Genomic DNA, 25,509 nt, shown 5'->3' with positions numbered 1-25,509 from the left:
GACAAATTCACTATTTTAAAAGGCAGCACATCTCATATTGACCAAACCTACCTTCTTATAATTTGCATTCACAAAATACACAATTTTTCTGCAGCAGAGGCCTTCAGGTTCCGAAGGCAGTCTGTATTCTGTCCAGTTGCAGTGGGTACTATGAAATTGCCTTCAATCTCTAGTTTTTTGAAAACTACTTCTCTTCTACCTTCTAGTGCTGGTTGAGAGACGGTCATCTGTGCTAATAAGACAGTCAGTCTCTTCCCTAGGGCTTTTGAAGATAAAACCGAAAAAGTCCAGGACAGATATCCCTGGTGGATGCAACTGTGAGCTGTAAAGATCAGAGGCTTCTCCTCATTGAAAGAGCAGTTGGAAGGAAGAGGAAGGGGAATGGAGCTCAGTAGGAGAAATTACAAGCCTTACAAGTCAAGGTGTCTTGATGACTAGTGAATCTTTGTTACAAATCAATCTTGAGGCCCTGTGAACTCCTCCTCTAGGTTTCCAGAAGACATCCTACAGCTCTGATAATACATTTCCCCTTTTCTATAAAGTTGATTCAATCACATTTCCATTGTTTGCACCCAAGGTCCTTAATACATTCTTCCTTACTTTCACTAACGCACATGAGAAATAGAGCGGCCCGGGCCTAACGCACATGAGAAATAGTGGCCCGGGTCTAAAGTCCAGGCACTGTCATGAACAGTGTGACTTTCCACAAAGCCTCAGAATTCGCTGTGCCTTTCAGAACCTTCTAGTCCCAGCATTTTACTTCTTGTCTAGAAGAAACACAAGAGGGACAGAAGACAGGGAGTGGGGACAAGGCTACATGCAGTCGTGAGTTATCTTTACTTTCAGATGCATTTACTGTAATTTAGAATTGAAGAGTAAGGAAAGGGAAGGGCGTAGGCACTGGGAATGAAGAATAAAGAGGATGGGGCAGAGGGAGGGAGCTAAAAAAGTAACAATTCTGTCATCATTATACCTACGGTTGGCCATGAGTAGACATGTCCAAATCCAGTTAATTAGGTAACAAGCCCAGGGAACAGGTGATGAATTCTCTGGAGTGCCCTTATAGACTTTCCCAAGCAATCATGGAACTACTCACCGCCATCTGCGGGTCCTACCATGTGCCAGCTACTGGGCTTGGCATTTTCATACGCTATCTTGTTAATTCCTTGGCTGAGACATCTTTTGGGTACGATCAGAGGAATAAAAAGACTGCTGGCTATTCCCTGGAGCCGTTCAGTATGGGAGCATGGCTTTAGGTGGTGATTGAGAGAAATGATACGTTGCTGGCTGCCAAGCGTACGTTCAGGAAAATAGCTGCAAGTGAGAGAGCGAAGATGGCTCACCCGTGGAACCCAGGGGAGTTTGTCATTGAACTCTGCTGGGCAGAGAGGAGAAAATTAAAGCTGTACATCGAATGATGATCTGTACTTAGCACAAGACAAAAGAATATATCTAAATTTATTATCATTTAAAAATATCCATAGTAAACATTAAAAGGCATTATTTTCTCAGAAAATCTGACAAAACACTGCAAGAATCATGCTAAAGTCTGAAAGATTTAGTCACCGGAAAAAAATTTCTGAGCCTATCCTAGAATTACTACCTATAAACAAGTTTCTCCTCTTAAATTAAGATTCTTGCTATAAAACCTTAGATACACATTATAAATAAACCGCAGTGACACAATGTATCATACTCCAGTTCTAGAAAAAGAGTTAACAAATGAGGTATAAAGATGATTTAAACATTCAAGAAAAAAGTGAGCAATCATCCCCTAAAGCTGTCTAGCTTATATCAACTACAAAACATTTTAAGTTAAATAAAAGAAGGAAGAATAAATAAAAATAATGAATTCAAGAGAATAAAACATCAAAAAATACTACACTGGGGACATTCTGACCAGTATTTGTCATTTACTGAGACATACTAGTTAAGTTGAAAAAATTCAAATTCCCCTCTCCTTTTATTTATTTATTTTTTTTAGCAGAACCTTAATGTGTTAATTCATTTCTTTCCATATCTGTGAAGCTTTTCTTTACTTTTTAAAAAACCTCTCTTGTGGTTTATAAACTTGAAGTAGACAGAAAGGAAATCAACTTACAAAAATTTCAGAGTGCTTCCATTCCCCAATTCACCATTAATAGACAGGCTGTAGTCTCAAAACACTAAACTCATCATTGTAGATACAAAGCTTTTGGGTGTACTTTTATCAAGTACAACTTTGTGTTTTAGGAACATCTGTCTTCACATTGTAGATGAAAATCAACAGGAATATAGTATCTTAAATACTTGAGCAAAACTCAGTAAAAGATACAGTAGGCAAACATTGTGGTCGGCTCAGCAGTGATTACCAACTCATGCTCCAAATTCACTATAAAATGAAAATCAATATTTCCACAAGTTCCTGCAACATAAAAGATAACCTTCATTGATTTTTCTAGACTTAGGCCTGTCTGATAAAATCTAATATAAATTTTCAACCATGAGGATTTGGATCAGAGCAGGGGTGATAAGTCCTGCACATCTCTTAAGAGGTGGAGAATTTTTTTTTTTTTAAAGTGCACGTTCATACTATTTATAATTTGCCCTGTGCAAGTGAAAGCCTTTTCCACCAGTGCTATCAGGAATCTCTTCTAATTTTTATTACTGTGAGGCTAAAGCCTGTTCCAGATAATTTGGAAATTTCAGGGGAGCTGTGATAGGGCTGATGGTGCAGCCCTGGCTGACTTGAGAAAGGAGCGAACCGGTAATAGCCTCCATGGCTGTGCTGATTAAATGTTGCCATAGATGAAAGGCCTGCCATTGCCGCAATAAATTAACCAATCACACAAATCCCAAGTCAGTGCTAATCCTTCCTTGATACTCTGATCCTCTGATCAGCTCAAGGAGGTAAAGAAACTGGCTTGTGACGCTTGGTGCTCTAACCCCTGGATTTCATGAACACAACAAGCTAATGATATCTTGCTGACCAGTTCAATGGGATGAACTTCTCTCACAACCCTTAGGGAATACTATGGCATTAGGAAAAAAAAAGAAAGAAAGAAAAGAAAAACTGACAAGCAGGAGGTCTTGTGTCTTACTAGGAAAACGGCAGGCAAACTCTCCAGCCCTTGCTAACTAAAATAATCATGAAGCCAGAACCAAAGTATGGTAGGTTTTGTATCATTTAGGTTTGCACATATGTCACAGGAGGACAACGATCAAAGAGAAGTGGGAATACCAAAGAAAGCCCACTGGGGAGAGTGGCATTTCAACAGAGCAAAGGGGCCTTTTGTATTTTTTATTTTGTCTTTGGTTCCATTTTGAAGCAGCCCTCCATGGCACGTACTGGGTATTTTTGTAGGTGCACGTTTCAGATTCCTGCAAATTCTGTTGGAAATGCAATGCTCCATAGCACTCTGCTGGTATGATTAGAATCTGATTTAGGAACAGACTCATTTAATCAATTAGCAGAAGGTCTGGCCACATGCAGTGTCTTCCTGTTAATTATGTGAATGCTGCCTCTGCAACAGGGTTCGTGAAATTGAGTCTGTGCCGGATGCATTAGTGGACTTCATAATTGGGGAAAGTTTTTTTGTATATAGTAATTGGTTGCTAGAAGTAAGAAGGCTCTAGGGTTTTCCTACAGGGTTTCACACATAAAGAGTTTTTGAAAGGACTTCATTATCTTTCTTGGTCAGTCCCAAGAAATTAAAACCAATTCTTTTATAAGGCAGATGTAGAAAAAAAGGAGGAAGATGTAGAAAATCAGGGTCCTGGAAATAGAACTAGAGTTTATTAAATATGAGAAGCTAGAAGTGAGGTAAGATACTTTTGTGAACATATATGGAATCATTTTATTTTTGAAGGGAGAAGAAGGGAAGAATTGATCTTTTTCCCAAAAGTTAATTTAAAAAATCTTCTACTCATTCAGTAAAATGTAATCGCATTTAAGTGACTTGATGGTGCAAAGCTCAAAGACTACGATTATAACCTGGCAAGTGTGTATTCTACATTGAAAGTTTGCTCACTGTGACAGATAAAAAGCCCTTTATAGAAAAAACAGCAATCATTTCAGATCAATTCTCTCTTATAAAACTTTCCTGGATGTTAACTATCTTGCCATTCACCTTCTTTTTTATTTACATGATGCTCATGTGTGTGTAGTACAGCTTTCTCAAGTGACCTTCCCAAAGGCAGTCCTTCCCACTGCTGGACTCGGAGCGAGCGAGTCTGGTTGTAAGGAGCAGATCTCGTGGGAATTAATTAGTCAGAACACGAGAAGAACACAGCTTACTCCCTGCAAGGCATTCTGGGCCAACACTGCAGAATAACACAGCCATTTCTGACCAAAAAGAGGGGAGGAGAAAAGACCTTTTTTTTTATTTCCCCCAAGAACAACAGATGTTACAACAGTCCAGAGAGGTACTAAAGTAAGTTTTATGCAGCAGAACAACAGGGCTGGAAAGAACTTAAATATGATCCTCTGTAGAATTTAATCCTTTTTGAATTCTCATCTGATGTCTCACACCTGCAATATCTATTCAAATTTAATATTTATCCTCATTAATAGTTTTATATAATGCAGTGATAGTGCACCAGTGCTAGGAGAAATTCGATTCACCACCATTCCCAAATGAAAGGCACTATTCACGGGAAAAATTAAATAGGAGACCATTTAAAAGATGCTGTAGTACACTGAGATTTTCTTCCTAGCTTAGGATAAGGATAACTCAAATATATTATTATGCTATCCTTATATTATTAAATTAAGATAGGTTGATATCCCTCCATATCCTTATTATTAGAATATTTAGCTACATTGAATAGGATGAAAAACAAGAAAAGTTGGAAATGGCTTAAATGTAAAAAAAAAAAAACTCTCTTTTTCTTCTACCACAGTTATTACTCCATACATGGCTCTGCTGCATCCAGTGCTAATGAATGTATACCGAGCATGTTTATGAGAAAATCACACAGGTGAGAAGTTTAACTCTATTCTCTTTCTCTCATTAACACACACACACACACACACAAATCTTGTAAATGATAACTATTTTAAACATATCATCTCCATATCCAGTTTTAAATAAGTAGAAGTATTTCAGTGTCTGACACTATTTTTACCCAAATTACATGAAATTTCAAAATGATTCGAAATAAACATAGAAAGAATAAGTTTTTTAAAACTTATGTGTCAATTCCTGCCAAACCAAAGGTTTCTTCCTGATTTTCAGAGATGCTAAACAGAGCCAAGGACCCTAACATTCAACTTAAACCAAAAATTCAGAATCTATTAATAATGCCCTTTTTATCACAAATATTGAGACACAGCTTTCATATATACTGAAAGGTATATATATATATATATATATATATATATATACACACCTTTCATATATACTGAAAGGTAAGGATGCAGTTATACAAAAGAGCTGTCTTGGGAAACAGAAGTCCAAGTATATAAGCCTTGAAAACAGAAATACTTCAGTGTATAATCTGCATTCTACTTTTTAAAGAACAATATTATTAACTTAACTTTTGGAGTAAAGAAATAAGAAGCAAGCAGTGGGGGAAGTATGTCTGTCCATTTCCTGACACCATGTGCTGAAAATCACCATAGATGCTACCTTGCTTAGTTGAAGTTTTAGAGATAAAGCAACTGGGGAGAGAGGGCCAGGGACCCTGGGAATTTCATAATCACATGCACAAAAAAAGAAGATCAAGGTCTAATACACAGAGATCTCCTCTGTCCTGAGTTACTTTATATGATGATTAAAGAGCAAACTCTTATAGGAAAGAAATGATTTAACTACCGTGAGCTCTTTTCTCACCCCTGCTATACAAGAGAAGCTTTGGATGCAAAATTAACTAAGAAACTTCTAGAAGTTTTAGGATTGATACTAAATTTGAAAAGGCTTTACAGGAAAAGTAGAATATTATTTTCTCAATAGGCTTATCAGCATGGTTATGCTATGCTATGCTAAGTTACTTTAGTCGTGTCTGACTCTGTGCGACCCCATAGATGGCAGCCTACCAGGCTCCCCCGTCCCTGGGATTCTCCAGGCAAGAACACTGGAGTGGGCTGCCATTTCCTTCTCCAATGCATGAAAGTGAAAAGTGAAAGTGAAGTCGCTCAGTCGTGTCCGACTCTTAGCGACTCCATGGATTGCAGCCTAACAGGCTCCTCCGTCCATGGGATTTTCCAAGCAAGAGTACTGGAGTGGCGTGCCATTGCCTTCTCTGTCAGCATGGTTAGGGAGCATGTAAATTTCTCTGCATTGGGGATAGTGCTAATAAGGGAAATGTAACCTTCATTATTGGCTTCCCAGGTGGTGCTAGTGGGAAGAACCTGCCTGCCAATGCAGGAGACATAAGAGACTCGGGTTCCATCCCTGGGTCAGGAAGATCCTCTGCAGGAGGGCACAGCAACCCACTGAAGTATTTTTGCCTAGAGAACCCCTTGGACAGGGGAGTCTGGAGGGCTACAATCTATAGGGTTGCAAAGAGACACGACTGAAGCGACAGCACAGCACAGCACAACCTTTAATATAAATGGTCTTTCCTTTTTTCTCCTTTTCTCTTTCCCTCTATCTTAGAAAAATGCAGAGACTGAAAGAAAAGGGGAATGAAAGAAAAACCTTTACTCTGATTTTTTAACATATTTTGTTTTCTCTCTTAATGATTTCTCTTCATTCATTTTTACTCCTTTTAACTTAACTAGACTAAGCATGTAACCAACAGGGATCCAAACATGCTTTCACTCATACAATTTACAACTTACACTCCTGTTCTGCTATGCTATGCTATGCTATGCTAAGTCACTTCAGTCGTGTCCGACTCTGTGCGACCCCATAGACGGCAGCCCACCAGGCTCCCCCATCCCTGGGATTTTCCAGGCAAGAACACTGGAGTGGGTTGCCATTTCCTCCTCCAATGCATGAAAGTGAAAAGTGAAAGTGAAGTCGCTCAGTCGTGTCCAACTCTTAGCGACCCCATGGACTGCAGCCTACCAGGCTCCTCCGTCCATGGGATTTTCCAAGCAAGAGTACTGGAGTGGCGTGCCATTGCCTTCTCCGTGTTCTGATATGGATACCACTTTCTGCCATAAGTGTTTAAAGAATACACAGAACTGGTGTCTACTAAATACTAAAAATGCTTCATCCATTTTGGCCAATTTTATTACACAACTTTTCATTTATTTTTGTGTTTTTCTTTCAGACAAAAGTAAGATATCAGTTAATTTTGCTTTCCTTGCTTCCCTCTCAGTTCAGATTTTTTAAAAACACATATATATTCTGGATAATTTTGGAAACCAGTTATAAGATATTAGTGAATGCTATACAATTCTCCTTTGGGATTTAATCATGAGTAACATATACATTAAAAAGACATAAGAAAAAGTTGGGGGCTTCCCTGTAGCTCAGCCGTAAAGAATCTGTCTGTGATGCAGAAGACACAGGAGACCTGGGTTCAATCCCTGGGTTGGAAAATCCCCTGGAGGAGGGCATGGCAACCAACTCCAGTATTCTTGTCTGGAGAATCCCATGGACAGAGAAGCCACAGGGTCGCAAAGAGTCAGACACGACTGAAGTGACTGAGCATGCATGCAAAGAAGTCATGTGCTCGCTCAATGGTTATAAGAGAGATGCTGTTAACCAGGAGGTTGATTTTTTAAATGTTGGCAAAAATTGTTCACCATATTTAATATTCTGTAGCCCATCACCACTGAATAGAAAACAGCATCCAGTCTTGGGGGCTGGCATGGAAAGTTTCCTGTTACCTGGATACCAATCTTTCTTTTTACGCTCATTATTAGCCTTACTTCATCCCAATTGCTTACATTTCGCTGCAAACACTTGCTTGCCTTTATGCCTTTATATATGCTTTTGCTTCTCCCTGGAATTTACATTTCAAATTTATTTGCTGAGTAAATTCATCCTTCAAAACTTTTCTGAAAATAGCTTTTGAGAAGCTTTCTTTGGGCACTTGAGACAGTTAAATGTTTCATCCTCAGACTTACCCTTGGGGGATAATTTCTGTTTTATGGCTGGCTAGCATCTGGCCCAGCTCCTTTGATAATCGCTTCCTATGTGTTTCTGGGTGAGTCCTCTGTTGGATACACACACTGGAGTATTCATCTAGGGGCCCTTCCTTCCCTAGCCAAGTGGCAGAGATGTGACCCAATCTAGGCTGATAGAGCACTCCCTTCCTGAACCTAAATCCCGAACAAAGAAAGACAAAGGCCAAAATTTGCTGGAGCTCATTCTTGCCTATGGAAGTGCCTTGATAAGATTGCACAATGGTTCCCACTATGGGACACCTCCCAGCCTTAAGTAGCCTTGATTCTTGTCCTTTTCTAAACCTATTTCTTTGACCTCGTTCTTTTTCTGTGAACCACCCCCCATATCTTCTCCATAAATGTTGTTTATGCCCTAGTTAGCCAGAGGCTGTTTCTATGGCTTATTGCTCTTTTTTTTTTTTTTTTAAAGAAATAATTTCTTGCATGTGCTTTCACTGGCAATCAACTCATTATACTACAGTTATATGTTTACATATCTGTTGCTCTCATTAGACTGAACTTTTTGAGGGGAGAGACTAAACCTAATTCATTCGTCTCTCCTTAGTCCCTTTTACAGTGTCTAACTCATGATAGGGATTCAAAAAGTGTTTGTTGAATCAAAGAAAGACTTCATGAGTGAATCATGATTAATGCGAATGCTGAGGAGGGCCATTATTAGAATGAAACTATACCTATGCATTACAATAATTTAATTGGTTAAGACCTTTTAAGTCAGATTTGAGTTCAAATACATGGTTTGCACTGATACAACTGAATGTTTTTAAAGGAGTAACTGAATGAAGCTGAACTTAGCTTCTTTATTTGTAAAATGGAAGGACTAGATCAGCATCACAGAGTTAAGAACATTTCAAACAACAAAATATTAATCTCAGCCCTTGACACTAAAAATATTATTAATATTTAGGTTGTGAATAAAATGACTATAGGTTAGAACTGCAAGCATTTGAAATTTAGAACAGAGTGATAAATCTTCAATATAGTCTTAAAAATTTTTTAAGTCATTAAAAATGTTACAATATTAAGGAAAACTTTGTTCTTTGTTTAAAAAAGTGTATTGCCAAACACTTCTTGAATGAAGAATCTTTTAGAAATTAATTGTTTGAGCTACTGGCACAATTTCCTTCCTAAACGCAAGAGACATAAACTAAACGAAGGGTTACTGTCCTGAAATTAGGCAAGATAAGTGGAAGTCAAAGAGCCCCATAACAGAAGAGATGGGCTGATTTAAAAGGAATAACTCAGGCATTTTGGTTTAAAGATGTCTTTAAAGATCTTACTGCATTCTTTGTCAACGAAGGCGATAATCAAAATTTAAAGTTTTTACTACAATAACCCTGGGTTCCCCTGGAGAATACTCTGTGAAATATGAGAGCGGTTTTAATACCTAGAAGCCCAGCTGCATAACAGCGAGGTCAGCTGAGGAGCAGTGCTGAGACTCGAGGCCACAATGACTCCATACGGAGCCTGAGAGCAGCGAAGGTAATAAACTTTCCCACAATGATTTCTTTGCTCCTTGCAGTGCTAATGTAGACTGACAGTCGCACATCTTTCTTTCAAGGGAATTTTTTACTTGAGGAACCACGATTTTTTGCCAACAATGATTACGATCTACAAATACAAGGAAAGCACTGGCCCAGCCTAACAAAGTCACCTGCAAATGCACGCGCGCACGTGTGTGTGTGTGTGTGTGTGTGTGTGTGTGTGTACCTGTTTAATCTTTTAATGTAACTGATACAAAGTCTGCACCCCTTGACTTGTGCAAAAGATATTTTCCTTTTTTTTTTCTTCTTGGAATGAATACTCACTGAAGAGACACTGGCATTAGCTTCATGGTAATAAGATGACTCTAAATGAGGTATCTGAGGACAGCAACATTAGAAATTGGGGATGGCTGCGGACAGCAGATTTGGGATACTAGTATCATGTATGTAACAAATCTTTATTAATAAGTACATTAAATCCCATATTTTTCATTTATAACTGCTGCATAATTTCCTGTTAACACTCCATGTAAATTCCAGATAAGGTAATAATTTTTTTTTTCAGAATTCTATTTCTGTTTCATTATATGTTCTATACTCTGCCCCACAGGTCAGTCGCATGATTGAAGTATTATGCCTCATTAAAATTCCACTAGTTAAAACATGGAGACAGAATTTTGGTAATTCTTTTCTCCATTACTAGAATTAACCATTCCAATACATTCCCAGGCTCCCTGAACCTCATAATTTATGTGCACATATACTCTCACATCGACACTATTAGCAAGTTCTTAAATGTACACAGATAGAAGAAGCCCATGTGGCACAGATATATGCTGGTCAAGGGGTCTCAGTGTCCTAAACAGAAAGCTCTTATCTTTCTTCAGCTCCAGTGGCTGAAAATCCTTGCCCCACCACCTCCCAGTTCAGTATTTCTAGCTAGCAGCTGCTATCAGAAACCTAAATAACAAAAATATGCAAACTTGCACACTAATTCCCTTTGGAGATAGATCTTGGCTGCAGCCCTGTCATAAATCAGAGAATTTCGATATGAAATGAGGCAAGCAGCTCTAATCATTTCTGCATTTCAAATTGGATCACTGGCTCAATCACTGGGCTTTTTTAAACTGCTTGCCTAAGAGCAAATGTGAGGCGGGAGATAATTCTGAAGACATCTCTTCTTTTGTGGCCGTAGAACTCTTTTAACTGTTTCAAGACTGAAGGCCACATTTCAGTGATAATAGCACAAATCTGCTGGGAGAGATATGGATCCTTCAAGACATCTTCCTCCTCTTTCAACTCACAGAATTCCATCAATATCTGCATATATTATATATATTAATATATGTGTGTGCATATGGGTTTTATGTGTCTAAAAAAGGAAGTGAGGAGGGGAAAAAAAGAGAAACATCTGACATGTATCCACAGTCTATTTCTCCTCAGAATTTCCTGTTTTTGACACAAGGCAAGTTTCAATTGCACTATGAGATAGTTAACATTTTTAAACTGGGAAAATGTATTTCAAATCAAATGAAATTGTACCCAAATGTGAAAGACTTTGGGGTTTCAAGGATGGTCTGCTGATCTGGCCACTCTTCAATAGCCAAATGAGAAATAGGAGAGTCTTTTCACCTTCCCAGATGATTTCTGAATTCTTATTATGATTGCATTTTTATATTTTCACATCTCAGACAACCCTTTAAAAACAATGTATCAAGAGGAAAAAAGGAAAAGAAAAAAAGCCTCCGAGGCAATTACTGAGAGTAAAGAATCCTCTTGACCTTTTGATATTTTTGCTTTGAGTCTCCCTTATTTCTTATCCAAATGATACTAAAGGCTTGTTGCAGGTTTCCTGTGCTCATGACAGCGCTTTGAAATGGAATTTAACTCTGTTTTTCAGAGAGTTTTTGTAATGCCTTGTAAGCCTAATAGTGATCTCATGAAATTTTAAAGCTAAGCTGCTTGTGTTTTGAGAACAGACTAAAAATGTTTATCAATTTATTCTTTTACACAGTTAAACAAAACAATTCTGCTTTATCTGTTTATTTTTCTATTTTCACCTTTTAATGGCTGACACTGTATTATACTTCTGGGGACTCAGGATACAAATTTAGCATTTCCTTCCTTATTAATTTTGTTAATTGAGAGAGTGTTGATGTCATGCTGATAAAGGTATTGGAGGACTTTAAAAATATTACATTCTTACTATGGCAACCTAATAAATGATAATATTCCTGGGTATTTTTGGTATAGCTTTATACATTGCATTTCTAACTCAGCAACATGAATATGACTCATTTTCCTGTATATTTTCAGATTCATTAAGATAATCCAATTACTGAGGTTTATCAAATACTATAAAAATATAAAATGCATTTAAATACAATTTTTATAATGTGAAAATTTAGCATTTATTTGATTTTTCTTGCACACAAATTTAACACTGTATTAAAGACTCAGCATTAACATTTTCATTGTGTTAATTAAAAGCTATATTTACAGAACTATCTTTTTAAGCTCTGCAGTTGTAATAATGAAGAACTGTCATATTTCTAAGAACTATATTAAACTCTTTGTTTAATAAATATATTATGTGACTTAAAAAACTAACAGGAAAAAAATGCTTAAGTATTCTAACTTCTAAAGCAAAATCTTTGATTAACATTAGGTGTCACTTGGTTTTTGTTGTCATTTTTTCCAATTATTCAAGGAGAATGCCACAAGGTTCTAAGACGTTTCCAAATTTTAATCTCATGAATACATAAAGTTTATTGTTTACAACCTAGTTTGTGGCCTCCACAGAGAAGAAAAACATCAGAATCAGCCCACTGATTCATAACCTATATTTACTTTTTTCTTTATCTGAGAACATTCAGCTAAGGCTCCAAGCTTTAGTGGGGAGTTAAGTCTGAAAAGTGAGCTATTTTAGGAGAACAGGGGTAGATGTTACCCCACTAACTTATCTACCCACAACTGATAAATACTTATAATAACCTTGCATTATCCCTCTAATCCCTCCTATTTTTATTTTCCTGGATAGATCCCAAGCTACTAAAACTATGACACAACCACAGCCTTTCAAGTCTGATATGCCTGTTCCTAAGCTCACCTCGTGTCTTCTGCACAGTGATTGAGTAGGTGTCGGTAAATGCTAGCTACATTTCCGTTGACTCTTCCTGTGTGCACACGTGTGTGTGTGTATGCATATACACATACTTTTTTCTTATATTATTAAATGAATTTCTTCAAGATAATGTTCCAACCTATCATAAAAGCTGTCCATGTTCATTATAGAGGACTTGATGTTTTGGATACAAACATCTCTTCTTCAAATTAAATCTCTAACTCAAAAATACCTTTGGTATTATCTATGGCCCCCAAAACCATTTAAAGTAAACCAATATAGCATCCTAAGAATGGAATACACAAAAATTTTAGTATATGTGTGACTTGAAATACAGGCATTGAAAAGTAAGTAATAAAAGTATAATATAAATACAGGTTGTCTGCTCTATGACATTTACACACTTTATGATTATTATCTTGCATGGACTTTCTATCTGCAAAAGAAGGACACTAACCTGATATACTTGGAACTCATTTGAGGGGGTTTCTTAGCCTAGACACATCATTATGATATCAATGGAAGCTGAATTAAACGTAATTCACCCGAGACAAAAAATAACCCCTCACTAACAGTGCTAGGAGTTGACTCATTGGAAAAGACTCTGATGCTGGGAGGGATTGGGGGCAGGAGGAGAAGGGGATGACAGAGGATGAGATGGCTGGATGGCATCACTGACTCAATGGACGTGAGTCTGAGTGAACTCCGGGGGTTGGTGATGGACAGGGAGGCCTGGCGTGCTGCGATTCATGGGGTCGCAAAGAGTCGGACACGACTGAGTGACTGAACTGAACTGAACTGAACTGAACCGTGCTAGGAGTGGAGCATACAACAAAAATACTTGTTGGGGCATCAGGCTAACTCAAGGAAAACTAAGGGAAAATAGTTAAAAGTGGGTAGAAGAGAGCCACTTAGAAGCTAATTAGAAAAATAAGGAAGAAGATAGCTAGCTGTGAACAAAATGAGTCAAAGTTGAGTTCTACAAAGTGCCAAGAATGGGAAGAATATGAATGGGAGAGTGGAAAAAGAATAAAAGTAAATAATACCGCTGTGAAAGAACAACACAAAACTAAGCAAGTAGGAAAGATGACAAAGTCACATATAGGTGATATAGACAACAAAATGTACTATGTATATTAACCTAAATATATCACTAACATCCCCAACAATCTGCCTAAGTTCAAATTTCTACATTAAACAAATCCCTAGCTTTTTTAAACCTTAGCTTTTATGAGCTTTGTTGGAAAAGTAGATGAAATTGTTTGCAAAAGTTACCTTTTCTAATTATACATAAAATACTGCCATATGGCTGGTAGGTATTGCCAAGGTAGTCTCTTTGTTGAGGCTTAAGAAAATTATTGCTATATGTGTTTTTAAGTCTGGATAATATGACAAAATTTGGGACTGTCATTTTTAATACACTGTTTCTGACAGCCCATCAAACCACAAATACTGACAGTAAATTATCAGGGATAACTGAATAACAGGAGTAGAGATCAGGGCACAGAGTTTGGATTCTAAGACCTACAAGGGTTGTTCTTACCATTTCATTGAGCTTTCGCCTTTCAGGTGACTCTCCAGGCTAACTGCTTTGTAACACGTTTCGAGCTACTAAAGGTTTTAAGATATAATGAGATTAGGAATTCTTAAATCACATACAACTGTGCACGAAGGACCAGGCACTTCTCCTGACTTGTGACCACGCTCTCAACAGGTCAATGAGGAGAGAGCCCCCAAGCCCACCCATCATCAGCTGTCACCTAAACTTGCCCCCGGACTGGCCTGACATACATCCTCACTGTAAGAATTTAGTAAAGAACTATCTTAAATGGCATCCTGCCTGTGTGGAGGCAGTGTGGTTAATCTTTGACAAAAGAGCATTCACATGTCAACAAAACAGATGCCTAATGGAGGGCCCTACTGCAAAAGAATAAAGTAGGCCATTCAAGTTGCCAATAAAAAAGAAATTTAGAAAAGATTGAAAGTTTGATTCCAGCGTCATCACTTGCACGGAGATTGAAGTCCGACCCCACATCCAGAGCTTCTCCAGGAGCCCTAAACTGAAGTTACACCAGGCTTCAAAGGGGCAACCTGAACAGTCCTGTGGGATGACTCCCTTTCTGTCTGGGAGAAGGAAGAAAGGAAATCAAAGCACTCTTTTATTTCAACATGAATTTTTCCTATAAAATGTGCTTTCAAAATTATTGTGGGAAAGATCACGGAAAAAAGAAAAATGCTTTGTATCTTCCACTCGTTCTATCCCCCTACATTTACCACAGGAATCCTTTCCTTTCCACACAAAGAGAATCTTGGGTAATCACAGATTTTGCCACACCAAAATCTGAGTTAAACATCTTAAGAGAATGTGTGTCTCTGTCCGCTGCGTGTAAGGAGATTAATCCTTAGCTCAAATATTACCTAGTGCCTTTTAATGCAATTTTCTCTTGCTTATATAGGTGAGAAAGTAAGTGTATTTTTCAAATTCAACCAGTATTTCGGTTTCCTGCAAATGCATACACTATCACCAGATATAAGAGTCTAGTAGTCAGTAAAACAAACAAGTAAAAAAGATCAACAGTAAGAGGTAAAAACAAAACAAAACAAAACACCAGTGTATAAATTTTCCTTAGTGTTTTCATACACCATACTAGTAACTTTTTAAAATATTAATTCCACTGGTTCTCAACTGGGGGCAATCTTGCCCCCTTCCGCTCCTCCCCCACCCAGAGGACATTTGGCAATGTCTAGAGACATTTCTGATTATCACAATTGGGGGCATGCTACTGGTATCTAGTAGATAGAGGCCAGGGTGCTGCTCAGCATCTTACAATGCACAAGACAGCCCCCACTCCAAGGGCCATCTGGCCCAAGAGGCCAGTGGTGCCAAGGTTGGAAAACTCAGTTTCTGGTTGTGGCAAAATTCATGACTATCCAAGAATACTCCCTTTGTATGGAAAGGAAAGGATTCCTTTTAAAATCCATGTTACTAGTCTATGCTTTCTGGCTGATAATGTTAACACTGTGGAATAGCTGCATTGTCATTTCTGCTATATAGAAATGCTCCATATGGAAACCTAAAAGCAGACTTGTCCACAATTTCTCTCTGGATAGTGTTGTACCTGGAGCACTTTCACAAGGAAGGTGGGGTCAGCACACTCACTGTATGTCAATTTCCCCTTAGTCTTGTCATAGAAAAAAGCCTTGGGCACGCATTCTCAAGTAAAAGGCATGTTGACTATTCTTATGTCGAATTTAACACATTAAAGGTCCATAGCTCTAAGTTTAAAAGGCAGCTCTTTGCTTATAGCTCAAGCAATCCTTTATTTTAGTGCTGTGTGGTGTCATCTTCACTTTTGTCCCATATATGTGCCATTCATCTCTAGGACTGTTAAATTTTCACCTCTGTACACAATCCTCAAAATAATTTTGTCTGTTCTAGTTAAGCCACTAATTAGACTGTAAACTCCCTAAGGGCAGGGATATTTTGCTTATTTCCTAAGTCTGCCCAAATGGAAAATAAAAATTTGTGTCCTGAAAGCCAAATGCTTTATTTATTAAAGTCAGAAAATTTCAAATACTTTTTTATATTGGATCAGTCACAATAAAGATATCCAGCAACTTCCAGAGAGGCCTCTAATAATTTTACACAACAACTCATTGCATAAATTTCTCTAAAAAATGGGAAATGACAGAAGATAGAAGGTGGGGGAGAATTATTTCAGTTCTAATCTCTTTTGACAATATTTAGAAGTACCATAGGTTAATCAAAACAAAATTTAACATTGCATAGAAATAATCTACAGTACACTTTGAAGTGAACTGGGCTGATGATTTAGTATCTCACTGAAATATTTTTAAACTGACTTAAAAATCATTTAATCCTATCAGACAACCCAGCAGTTTTTGAGGTTTACCATGTTCTCTTTTTGCCCCAAGGCATATCCACATTAATTAATGCTCTAAATCTTCTGTCACCTCCAACACACACACACAGACACACAAACATACCAGAAACCCTCCCAACTCACAAATACTCTTAATCTAATTTGTTCTTACTCATTCTACAGGCCTACCTCCCTAAGATATAATTTCTATTTTTATCCCCAAATATATGTTAGGTATTTTTCTAGCATACTATATTTCCTCCTTTAGCACTCATAATATTATTGCTAATTAACTATTATATAGCAGTTCTCCATTTATTTGTAATTCCCACTAAAATGTGGGATAACAAGATTGACATTTATTTCAAATACATTGAAATACATTCAGTATCTATAACCGCAACTGGCATCTCTTCAATAATAAATGCTTGTTAAATTAATGAATAGATGAATGAAATAAAATATATAAATACTTACTTTGTATGCAACAATTCCTACTCAGAGCACATATATGATTTAACTCAGACCAGACAGTTATGCTTAGTGGTAGGTGGGTAAGAACCCACCTGCCAATGCAGGAGACATAAGAGATGCGGGTTTGATCCCTGGGTTGGTAAGATCCCCTGGAGGAGGGAATGGCGACCCACTCCAGTATTCTTGCCTGGGAAATCCCATGGACAGAGGATGCTGGTAGGCTACAGTCCACAGGGTTGCAAAGAGCCAGACATACCTAAAGCAACTTAGCACACACTCATGCAGGCAGTTATGTACTTAAAACAAATAATACTTCAAGGTTAAAAGGATTTGGGGATCTAGATCCTTAGAGAGGAAACTAGAGAGCGGTGGGTGCTGATATCAGTGGAAATGGAAAAAAAAAAAAAAAAAGGTAAAACAGAGACTGTAAAGGTTTTATACTATTTTTCACATAGCTGTTTGGTGCTTCCTTCTTTAAGAAACACCCTATTTTCACCACATGTCTAGCATGGAAATCCCTCAGCTCCCCAAAAAAGAACATTAAGGTATTTAATTATTTTTCTCTGTGTAGGTGAGATAACATGGTAACGACTATTAAATACCTGATAATTTGTAAGGATTATGGTGTGAAACACTGTCTTGCCTAGTTCCCAATGCTTCCCTGACCCAGTTACAAGTGGTATTATTTATTTCATCATACTTCCCCTTCCTCAAAAGGGTCATTGCTTTAAGTTAAAATCGGTAAGGAAAAAGAGCACAGCCCCAACACCCCAGTTTGGATAGCCATATGCTTGCTTCTTATCAGAATCAATGTTCTACCTTTAAAGACAGGAACATAGAGTTTCAAATAACAGTTTTGATATCCAATGTGGTTTTGCATTTAACTGATCACCCCAACTCTAGTGGTGAGACACAGGCCACTGTCAGATACCTAGTACTTTTCAGGACATTGTCCAGACTAGTCTCCCTGGGCTTTATCGGAGGGTTTTATCAGGCCTCCACATGATAAGAGTTGCTACTATTTGCCAAGTTGGAATTTTTGTAAAATTCCTTAATTTTCTGTTGTTAATCCATCAAATACAAACACATGAAAACTTATCTTACTCTACAAGAAGAAATGATTGTTGGACTGAAAAGTACTAGGAGATAGAGGACTGGGGGCAGCGGGGCTGTCTTTAGTTCACTTAACTCTATCAAAACCAGGCTACTTGGTGCTTTTAACACCCGAGGAAAAAGGAATCTATGCACAGCACTAAACTCCCTGCTGGCCGTTTTCTTGGTGTATTCGGAGCCAGAATTTAGACAGAAGTAACTTACTTTCCCTAAAATATTTTGTTGTTGTTGTTAGAATATATATGATAATATATATTCTGTTGAGGATGTACAGGCATAATTTTTAGAAAATTTATAAAAAATAAAGTGAAAACATTTTAAAGAGAAATAATAACTCTGTAGTTCCAAAATTAACCTTAAAAACATTTCGAGTAATCTCTAGAATTAGTTCAGAGTGCCGTCCTACTAAACAGTATTATAATGGAATTTCTCAATATTTAAAAATATTGATTTTTCATCAGCAAAGTCATTTTCTAAGTTGCCAAAAAGGCTAAAATATAATTTAGGCCTTAAAAAAAAAAACAACAAACTGTAACACTACACTAAACTGCAACAACAAAAAGGGAGGTATGATAAAAACGCTTTATTTTATGAGGAATTTTATAAATAAAACAGAAAATTGTTTAGCCAGTCAACTTCTTATAAACATTTTAGGTATTGCAAATGATCTTTTCTTATTAGGTTTTATGACCATAGTAGTTAGCAAGAGGGCTATTCCATGATGTTCTGTTAACATAGATGGAGAATGAGCAATGAGTTGGACAGGCTGTGCAGGTTCAGAGTTCTGAGCCCTGAACTCAACTTCAGTGGAAAACTCCTCTCATTTACTTCAGTGCCTTTTCTCCAAACCAGCACTTCCGCCCATGTGTTTATTCTCCAGCCCTCTGGGAAGTCACCTTTCATCAAAAGAAGTGTGCTAATCTTCAGCAGTTTCACTGCCATTGGCACCTCTAGCCCCTTCTCTGCTGCTTCCATCTGAGTATACAAGAAAAAAAGCTTTCAGGATTCTCAACAATACAAAAAAGAAAAAAAAAAATCTCTTTACTGTCCTGGCAGATGAAAGACCTTAGTCTCAAAACTCAGTTGCATAGACCTCAGTAATAATAAAATGTGTGAATCCAAGAAAGATATCCTCTAACTTTTATTTTTTCAGAAACATACTGTAAATGTGTTACCTACTTTTTTTCTGTAAGCATTCAAAGGCTAAAACATTCTTTTATAACAACTTTATTGTCAAAATTTTCCAACATCTATTGTGCAAAACCATCCCGAATACTATGAAAGTGTAATACTCAGTGTTGTTCTTCATACATGAGTGTGTAACCAAATAATACATATAAGAAAATATATAACCAAATAATAAGAAAATCTTATGAAGTTGGAAGAGTTTAGGGAAGTGATAAATATGGATGATGTCCCACTCCATAGTCTATTAATTAAAAAAAATAGGAATAAGTTCCAAACATGCAATGCAGCCCAATAAGGATTCAAGAGCTTGACTTTATTAAGACTACAGATGTTATATAACTGATTTCTCATCTTACCTTTTCTATCTGAAGTTCCATTTAGCAAAAATTTGAAGGAAACTACCCATATTTCTGGATATTTATCCCTAAAAGAATTCCTTGATTACAAATCTATCAGATGTTGCCAGGGAATTCCCTGGTGGTCCAGTGGTTGGAACTCTATGCTTCCACTGGCTGAGGATGGAAGCTCAAGCCCTGATCAGGGAAACTAAGATCCTGCAGGCTGTGTGATGTGGTCAAACACATTTTAAAAAGCCCCCTGAATCTATCAGATGTCACTAACCAGAGAAAGGAAGAACATGGGCAGCTGCAGCATTTGTTCCTCTCAGGAAGATAAATAACCACACTCAAAACTGAAATCCATTCCTGCCAAACATTTCTGTTTGGAATATTCATGGTATGGACCTTCCATCAGGGTTTCTCAACATTAGCAATGTCAAACTCTGGGGCCAGCGCTTTCTTCACTGTGGAAAACTAGTATAACTCTAGCCTCCCACACACTAGAGGGCAGTAGACTTGCTTTTCTTTTCCTCCACACCCCTCTTTCCTGCATCCAAGTTTCCACAACCCAACCTGTCTCCAGGCATTGTCAAACGTTCCTGAGGGGCAAAACGGTCCTTGGGCAAGAACCAGTGAATTATTTGGGTTTCATTAATGAAGAGTTATGAACTCCATCTTTCATTCTTTCCAATTCATTTTTCTGACCTATATCAGTTTAAAGCTATCATGTATTCTTATCAGGATAGGATATCCAGGTAGGTTGGTCAGTAAAATAACAGTTTCCCCAAGACCTCATTCTGTACTTTTGAGCATAAAATCCTAGAAAGAAACCTTGACAAGATGAAGTTGTACAATTTCATCCAACAAATGATCTCACTTCAACACTCACACTAACTTTACTATTAAGCAAAAACAGGCACATTTTCAAATATTGATTCCAACTAATGTCTGATCCTAACAGGCATGATCTTATCAAGGCCCCACTATAACAGAAGGAGTGTCACAGTTAAACAGAATAGGCTGGGATAAGATCGCAATCTTCTTCACAATGATGTGATGGTATCACAGAAAGGGGATAGTATTCTAAGTAATTATCATTAATAGATCCTGGCAAGGAAAGAGCAGCCCTTACTGGGGTCTAAACAAATTTGGGTGAGATAAACCAAGGTTGCTGAGAATTTAAGGCACCAGGTGTTCTTGGAGTCATTTTTCAAAGTTTAAAATAACTCGATTTTAAGTGAACAGGGAAGTGTAGAATGATTTTAGTAAAATGAACATGCAAGGGGGAAAATGTCCCTTTATTATTGATACAGGTGCATTCATTTGTCTTTCTGCCCATTATATCCATTCTGGTTATTTCTATGCTTTGATCTAATTAGGGTATTTGTAAACAGGTTAGTTCTAGCTACTGAATGAGGTTAAATGCATTAGCTATTTGCAGTCTACCAGACATCAATCTGATAAATTAAGCTCCATCACAAGAAACTGAAAAGGTTTGTTTATATTCTTTAAGTCTTTGGTCCAACTCTAGTATATTCACATGATACTAGGTAAGGCACCTTAATACAAAAATATCTCAAAAGAGCTTTTTCAAGCTTTAAATTTAAGATTCTTGTACTACATTGATTCATTCATCCATTGGCCCCTATGCCCTAGTACACAAAAGCTCACAATTATCACTTCAATATTTAACTTTTCATTGAAGCAGGGAAGTTCATGCAATCTATAAAAAGTCAGGGTGACTTTTTAACTACTCATTAATGACAGTTTAATAGATGTAATGGGAGATTTTATCTTAGATCTATTATATAAATCCATTGCTGCTTCCTGAAACTGTTATGCTTCTTACATTGAGCTAAATAAATATGTGCATGGAAAAAAGATATTAGTGATCATTAGTCTAAACAATTAATAAAACACAAACAGTTTTGCTAGAAACTTACTATTGAATGGGCTTCCCTGGTGGCTCAGACAAGTAAAGAATCTGCCTGAAATGCAAGAGACCCAGGTTCAATCCCTGGGTTGGGAAAATGCCCTGGAAAAGGGAATGGTTACTCACTCCAGTATTCTTGTCTGGAGAATTCCACAGACAGAGGAGTCTGATGGGCTTTAGTCCCTGGGGTCACAAAGAGTTGAACATGACTAAGTAACTAACACTTATTTACTACTGAATAGGTCATTACTCCCTCTTCTTTTATAAAAGAGAGATAGAAGGTCCTTTTCTAATCACTGTGATGCAACATATAAAGTTAAAACAAATGATATAAGGGGATTAAATTAGTAAATGTGATCAAAAGGATTTTTCTCAGTTATTTTTTCATATATCTTGAGAGCATGATTATGATTATTACAAAAGCAATGTTATTATTCACACTCTGTCCAGACTTCTCTGGGGAGGGGGAAGGGAAAGTCAAACTATATCTTAGTTTGTGTTTCTCTTTTCAAATGGGTGATTAATTACAGGTGCTGAAATCTTTTGGATAATCACTGAGGAGGAATGCATCGCTGAAATCAGCAGTACATAGAGAACTCTAAAAGCTACTAGTTGTTAACATGGTAAAACAAAACAGAACATTCTACACTTGGTATCTTGTCTAAAAATAATGCAGTCATTGACCTTAACCTTATCAAACTGGTCCCATCATCAAGGTCAAATACAACTTCAATAGGACATGAGCATACCATAAGTATTTATGAAACAATTATATCTGTACCTTGTATCTTTCTTTTTTTTAATTATTTTTTTTGCATTTTTCTATAAAAAGCACTCACAAACAAAAATACTTTTTCAGTAAATGATTTTAATTTTGAAATAGAACTGTGAATTTGTCAAAGATTTAAGATAAAAAGTTTATCCACTGTTTAATCTTTTCAGAAGCTCCATTTCTATCTCAATACCATAATAGAAAATACACATGGGCAAATCTCAAAATGTATCAAAAGAGACCAAAAGCTGCAATTGTTACCAGTATATACCCTTATATGTTAGGAGATATTCTTTTACTTTGACCAAAGGAAAAAGAACATATGAGAAGCTATTCAGACAATTTCTGGGCTCTCATTTTTTGGGAGAGACATCACTGATTAATGGATGGATTCTGAGGCATTCACTGGGCTTCCCTGGTGACTCAGTGGTAAAGAATCTGCCTGCAACGCAGGAGACACGGGCTTTAATCCCTGGGTCGGGAAGATCCCCTGGAGATAGAAATGGCAACCTATTCTAATATTCTTACCTGGAAAATCCCATGGACAGAGGAACCTGGCGGGATGCAAGCCGAGATCCATGGGGTCGCAAAAGAGTGGGACATGACTCTTGTTTGGCAACTAAACAGAAACAACAAGCAACTGAGGCATTTTGGGTCTAGAGAACTATTTTATTTCTATGTAGCAGATAAAGGGGACAGAAACAGCACAGATATGGTGCTAGTTTTCCAGACTTGCAACACTTCACAAGAGTTAGCCATTGGCTTGGTTCACAGAATGGCAGGAATGGCAGGCAGCTAGCTATATTTGAGTTTCTCTGAGAAACCACCACGATGCACCCCGCTAATTCTCTTTCCAGTTTCCATTCTGCAACAATGAATCAAACAAAGAAAGGAAACTATCTGGAAAAAAAATCATTAGTTTATGGAAAGATATATGGAAATACTGATTTTTGTTCCTTCACACACTACAGGGATCTATGCAAAGAGAAAGCAAATGTCACATAGCAAAACCAGGGGCTGACTCTGTTGCCAACAGGCTCATCACTATTTTTCATCTTTGTAACACACACACCCATGATATGCTCTTTTTCTTCAGCCTGCTAATCAGGGCAGTGGTACCTGATAGTGGATGATTGACTAAAGAAATCAAGATTGAAGTTATTCCTTGAGGCACACTGTACCTCAGATCAAAGAGTGCACACGTGGCATCCTGAAAATGCAATCCAACTGCTCTCACCTCTTAACTCCCTGACACGGGACCCAAAGACAATAATCCTTACAAATCAGAGCTACTTTCTGTAAAGAGGAAGCATAGAATTAGAGGGAGAAATTCGGAGATCTGGACTGACTCAGTTAAATAACTTCTTTTTAGACTGACTCAGTTAACGAAATTCTTTTTTAAAAGCTTATGGCTAGTTCTTACTTTCTAACCCAAATATACATTCTAATCTCAATGACAAATTAAGAACAGCCATATTGGATGCTAAATGCTTAAAACCAAGATGATCTTTTTGCAAAAGAATGGATAGAAACTGATCCAGAAATTCTGCTGTATCACAAATGCAATGAGGTTTATTCCAAGAACTGGACAGAAATACAGGTGCTAAAACATCTTTTAAAAATTCTGTAGAGGAGGAGGAGCCAAGATGGCGGAGGAGTAGGACGGGGAGAACACTTTCTCCCCCACAAATTCATCAAAAGAGCATTTAAACGTCGAGTAAATTCCACAAAACAACTTCTGAATGCCGGCAGAGGACATCAGGCACCCAGAAAAGCAGCCCAACTCTTCGAAAGGAGGTAGGAAAAAATATAAAAGACAAAAAAAGAGATAAAAGAGGGAGGGACGGAGTTCCGTCCCGGGAAGGGAGTCTTAAAAAGAGAGAAGTTTCCAAACACCAGGAAACCCTCTCACTGCCGAATCTGTGCCGAGCTTTGGAAGCACAGAGGGCAACATAAAAGGGAGGGGAAAAAAAAAAAATAATAAACAATTAAAAATCGCGGATTGTGAGCCCTACGGTAACTCCCCCAGCGGAGAAGCAGCGCAGACGCCTGCACACGGCATTAGCAAGCAGGGGCTGGGCAGGGAAGTGCGGCGCGGGCTGTGTCCCTTAGAGTAAGAATCGGGCCGAATGTCCTGAGCGCTATCTGAGCGAAATAATTTGGGCTAGCAAACCAGACTGTGGGATATCTACCACGAGAAAAGCCAGCCCTAACCTAAGACACCGCCAGGCCCGCGCACAGAACAAAGGACTGAACAGAGATAGCCGGCTGCAGACCTTCCCCCTCCGGTGACAGGCAGCCAGAGCCGGAAGGGGGACATCGCAGCCCCAGAGAGACACTATCTATAAAACTGTAAGCAGGCTTCTTTGCTAACTAAAACTTCTTGGGGGTCTGGACTGTCAACATCTGCCTGAGAAGGTGCGCCGGTTTTACACCCAGATAACCGAGTGGCGGGGAGGCGATAAGTCGCAGCATTGGCGCCCGCCAAACACATCACCTGAGCTGCTCGGATCTGGGAAGAACACAAAACGCAGGCCCAACCGAGTCTGCGCCTCTGAGGACTACCCGAGTGCCTGAACCTGAGCGGCTTGGACCTGGGAGCTCAGCCCAGGGCCGGCCTCTGATTGTTCCCGGCGGAACAACCTAGAGCCCAAGCAGTGTGGGCAGGGAGGCTACCCGCGCCGTGAGCGGGGGCAGACCCAGTGTGGCTGAGGCACTGCGAGCGCACGCCAGTGTTATCTGTTTGCAGCATCCCTCCCTCCCTCCCCACAGCGCGGCTGAACAAGTGAGCCTAAATTTAAAAAAAAAAAAAAAAAAAAATAGTGTCCTCAACCGTCCCCTTTGTGTCAGGGCGGGAACCAGACACTGAAGAGACCAGCAAACAGAAGAAGCTATAACAGAGGGAAACGCCTTGGAAGCTACAGGCCATAGATTAAAACCCTGTGGTTACTACGGATTACATAGGAAGGGGCCTATAGATCTTGAGAAATATAAGTCGGACTAAGGAACTGCCAAAAATGAACTGAACCCACAATACTCACAACAAAACCAGAGAAAGACCTAGATATATTTTTACTATTTTTACGATCAATCTTTCTTTTTTTTTATTAAAAAAAAAAAAATTTTTTTTAAGTCCTCTA

General features: G+C 38.1%; 1 protein-coding gene and 1 long non-coding RNA gene across 3 annotated transcripts in view; both read right to left on the bottom strand.

Moving 5' to 3' along the window:
* ZFPM2 (zinc finger protein, FOG family member 2) overlaps nt 1-25,509 on the bottom strand; it is a 538,352-nt gene that overhangs the window by 215,652 nt on the left and 297,191 nt on the right. Inside the window, exon 2 of one of the 2 annotated variants that reach the window (XM_045162790.1) lies at nt 1,097-1,314. The exons of the other annotated variant lie outside the window; for it this stretch is intronic. Within the exon in view, the coding sequence (XP_045018725.1) occupies nt 1,097-1,102 (6 nt within the window). The 5' untranslated portion in view covers nt 1,103-1,314. The remainder of the gene's footprint in view (nt 1-1,096; nt 1,315-25,509) is intronic. 2 annotated transcript variants of the gene reach the window in all.
* On the bottom strand, nt 18,707-24,084 carry LOC123464943. Its single transcript, XR_006640034.1, has 2 exons — nt 22,898-24,084; nt 18,707-19,113 (listed from the first exon to the last, which is right to left on the bottom strand). It is a non-coding gene; the product is annotated as an uncharacterized LOC123464943 (long non-coding RNA).

Source organism: Bubalus bubalis, chromosome 15, assembly GCF_019923935.1.
Source record: "Bubalus bubalis isolate 160015118507 breed Murrah chromosome 15, NDDB_SH_1, whole genome shotgun sequence".
Taxonomy (NCBI): Eukaryota; Metazoa; Chordata; class Mammalia; order Artiodactyla; family Bovidae; genus Bubalus; species Bubalus bubalis.
The sequence above is the reverse complement of the archived record's forward strand: the minus strand, read 5'-3'. Positions and strand labels throughout refer to the sequence as shown.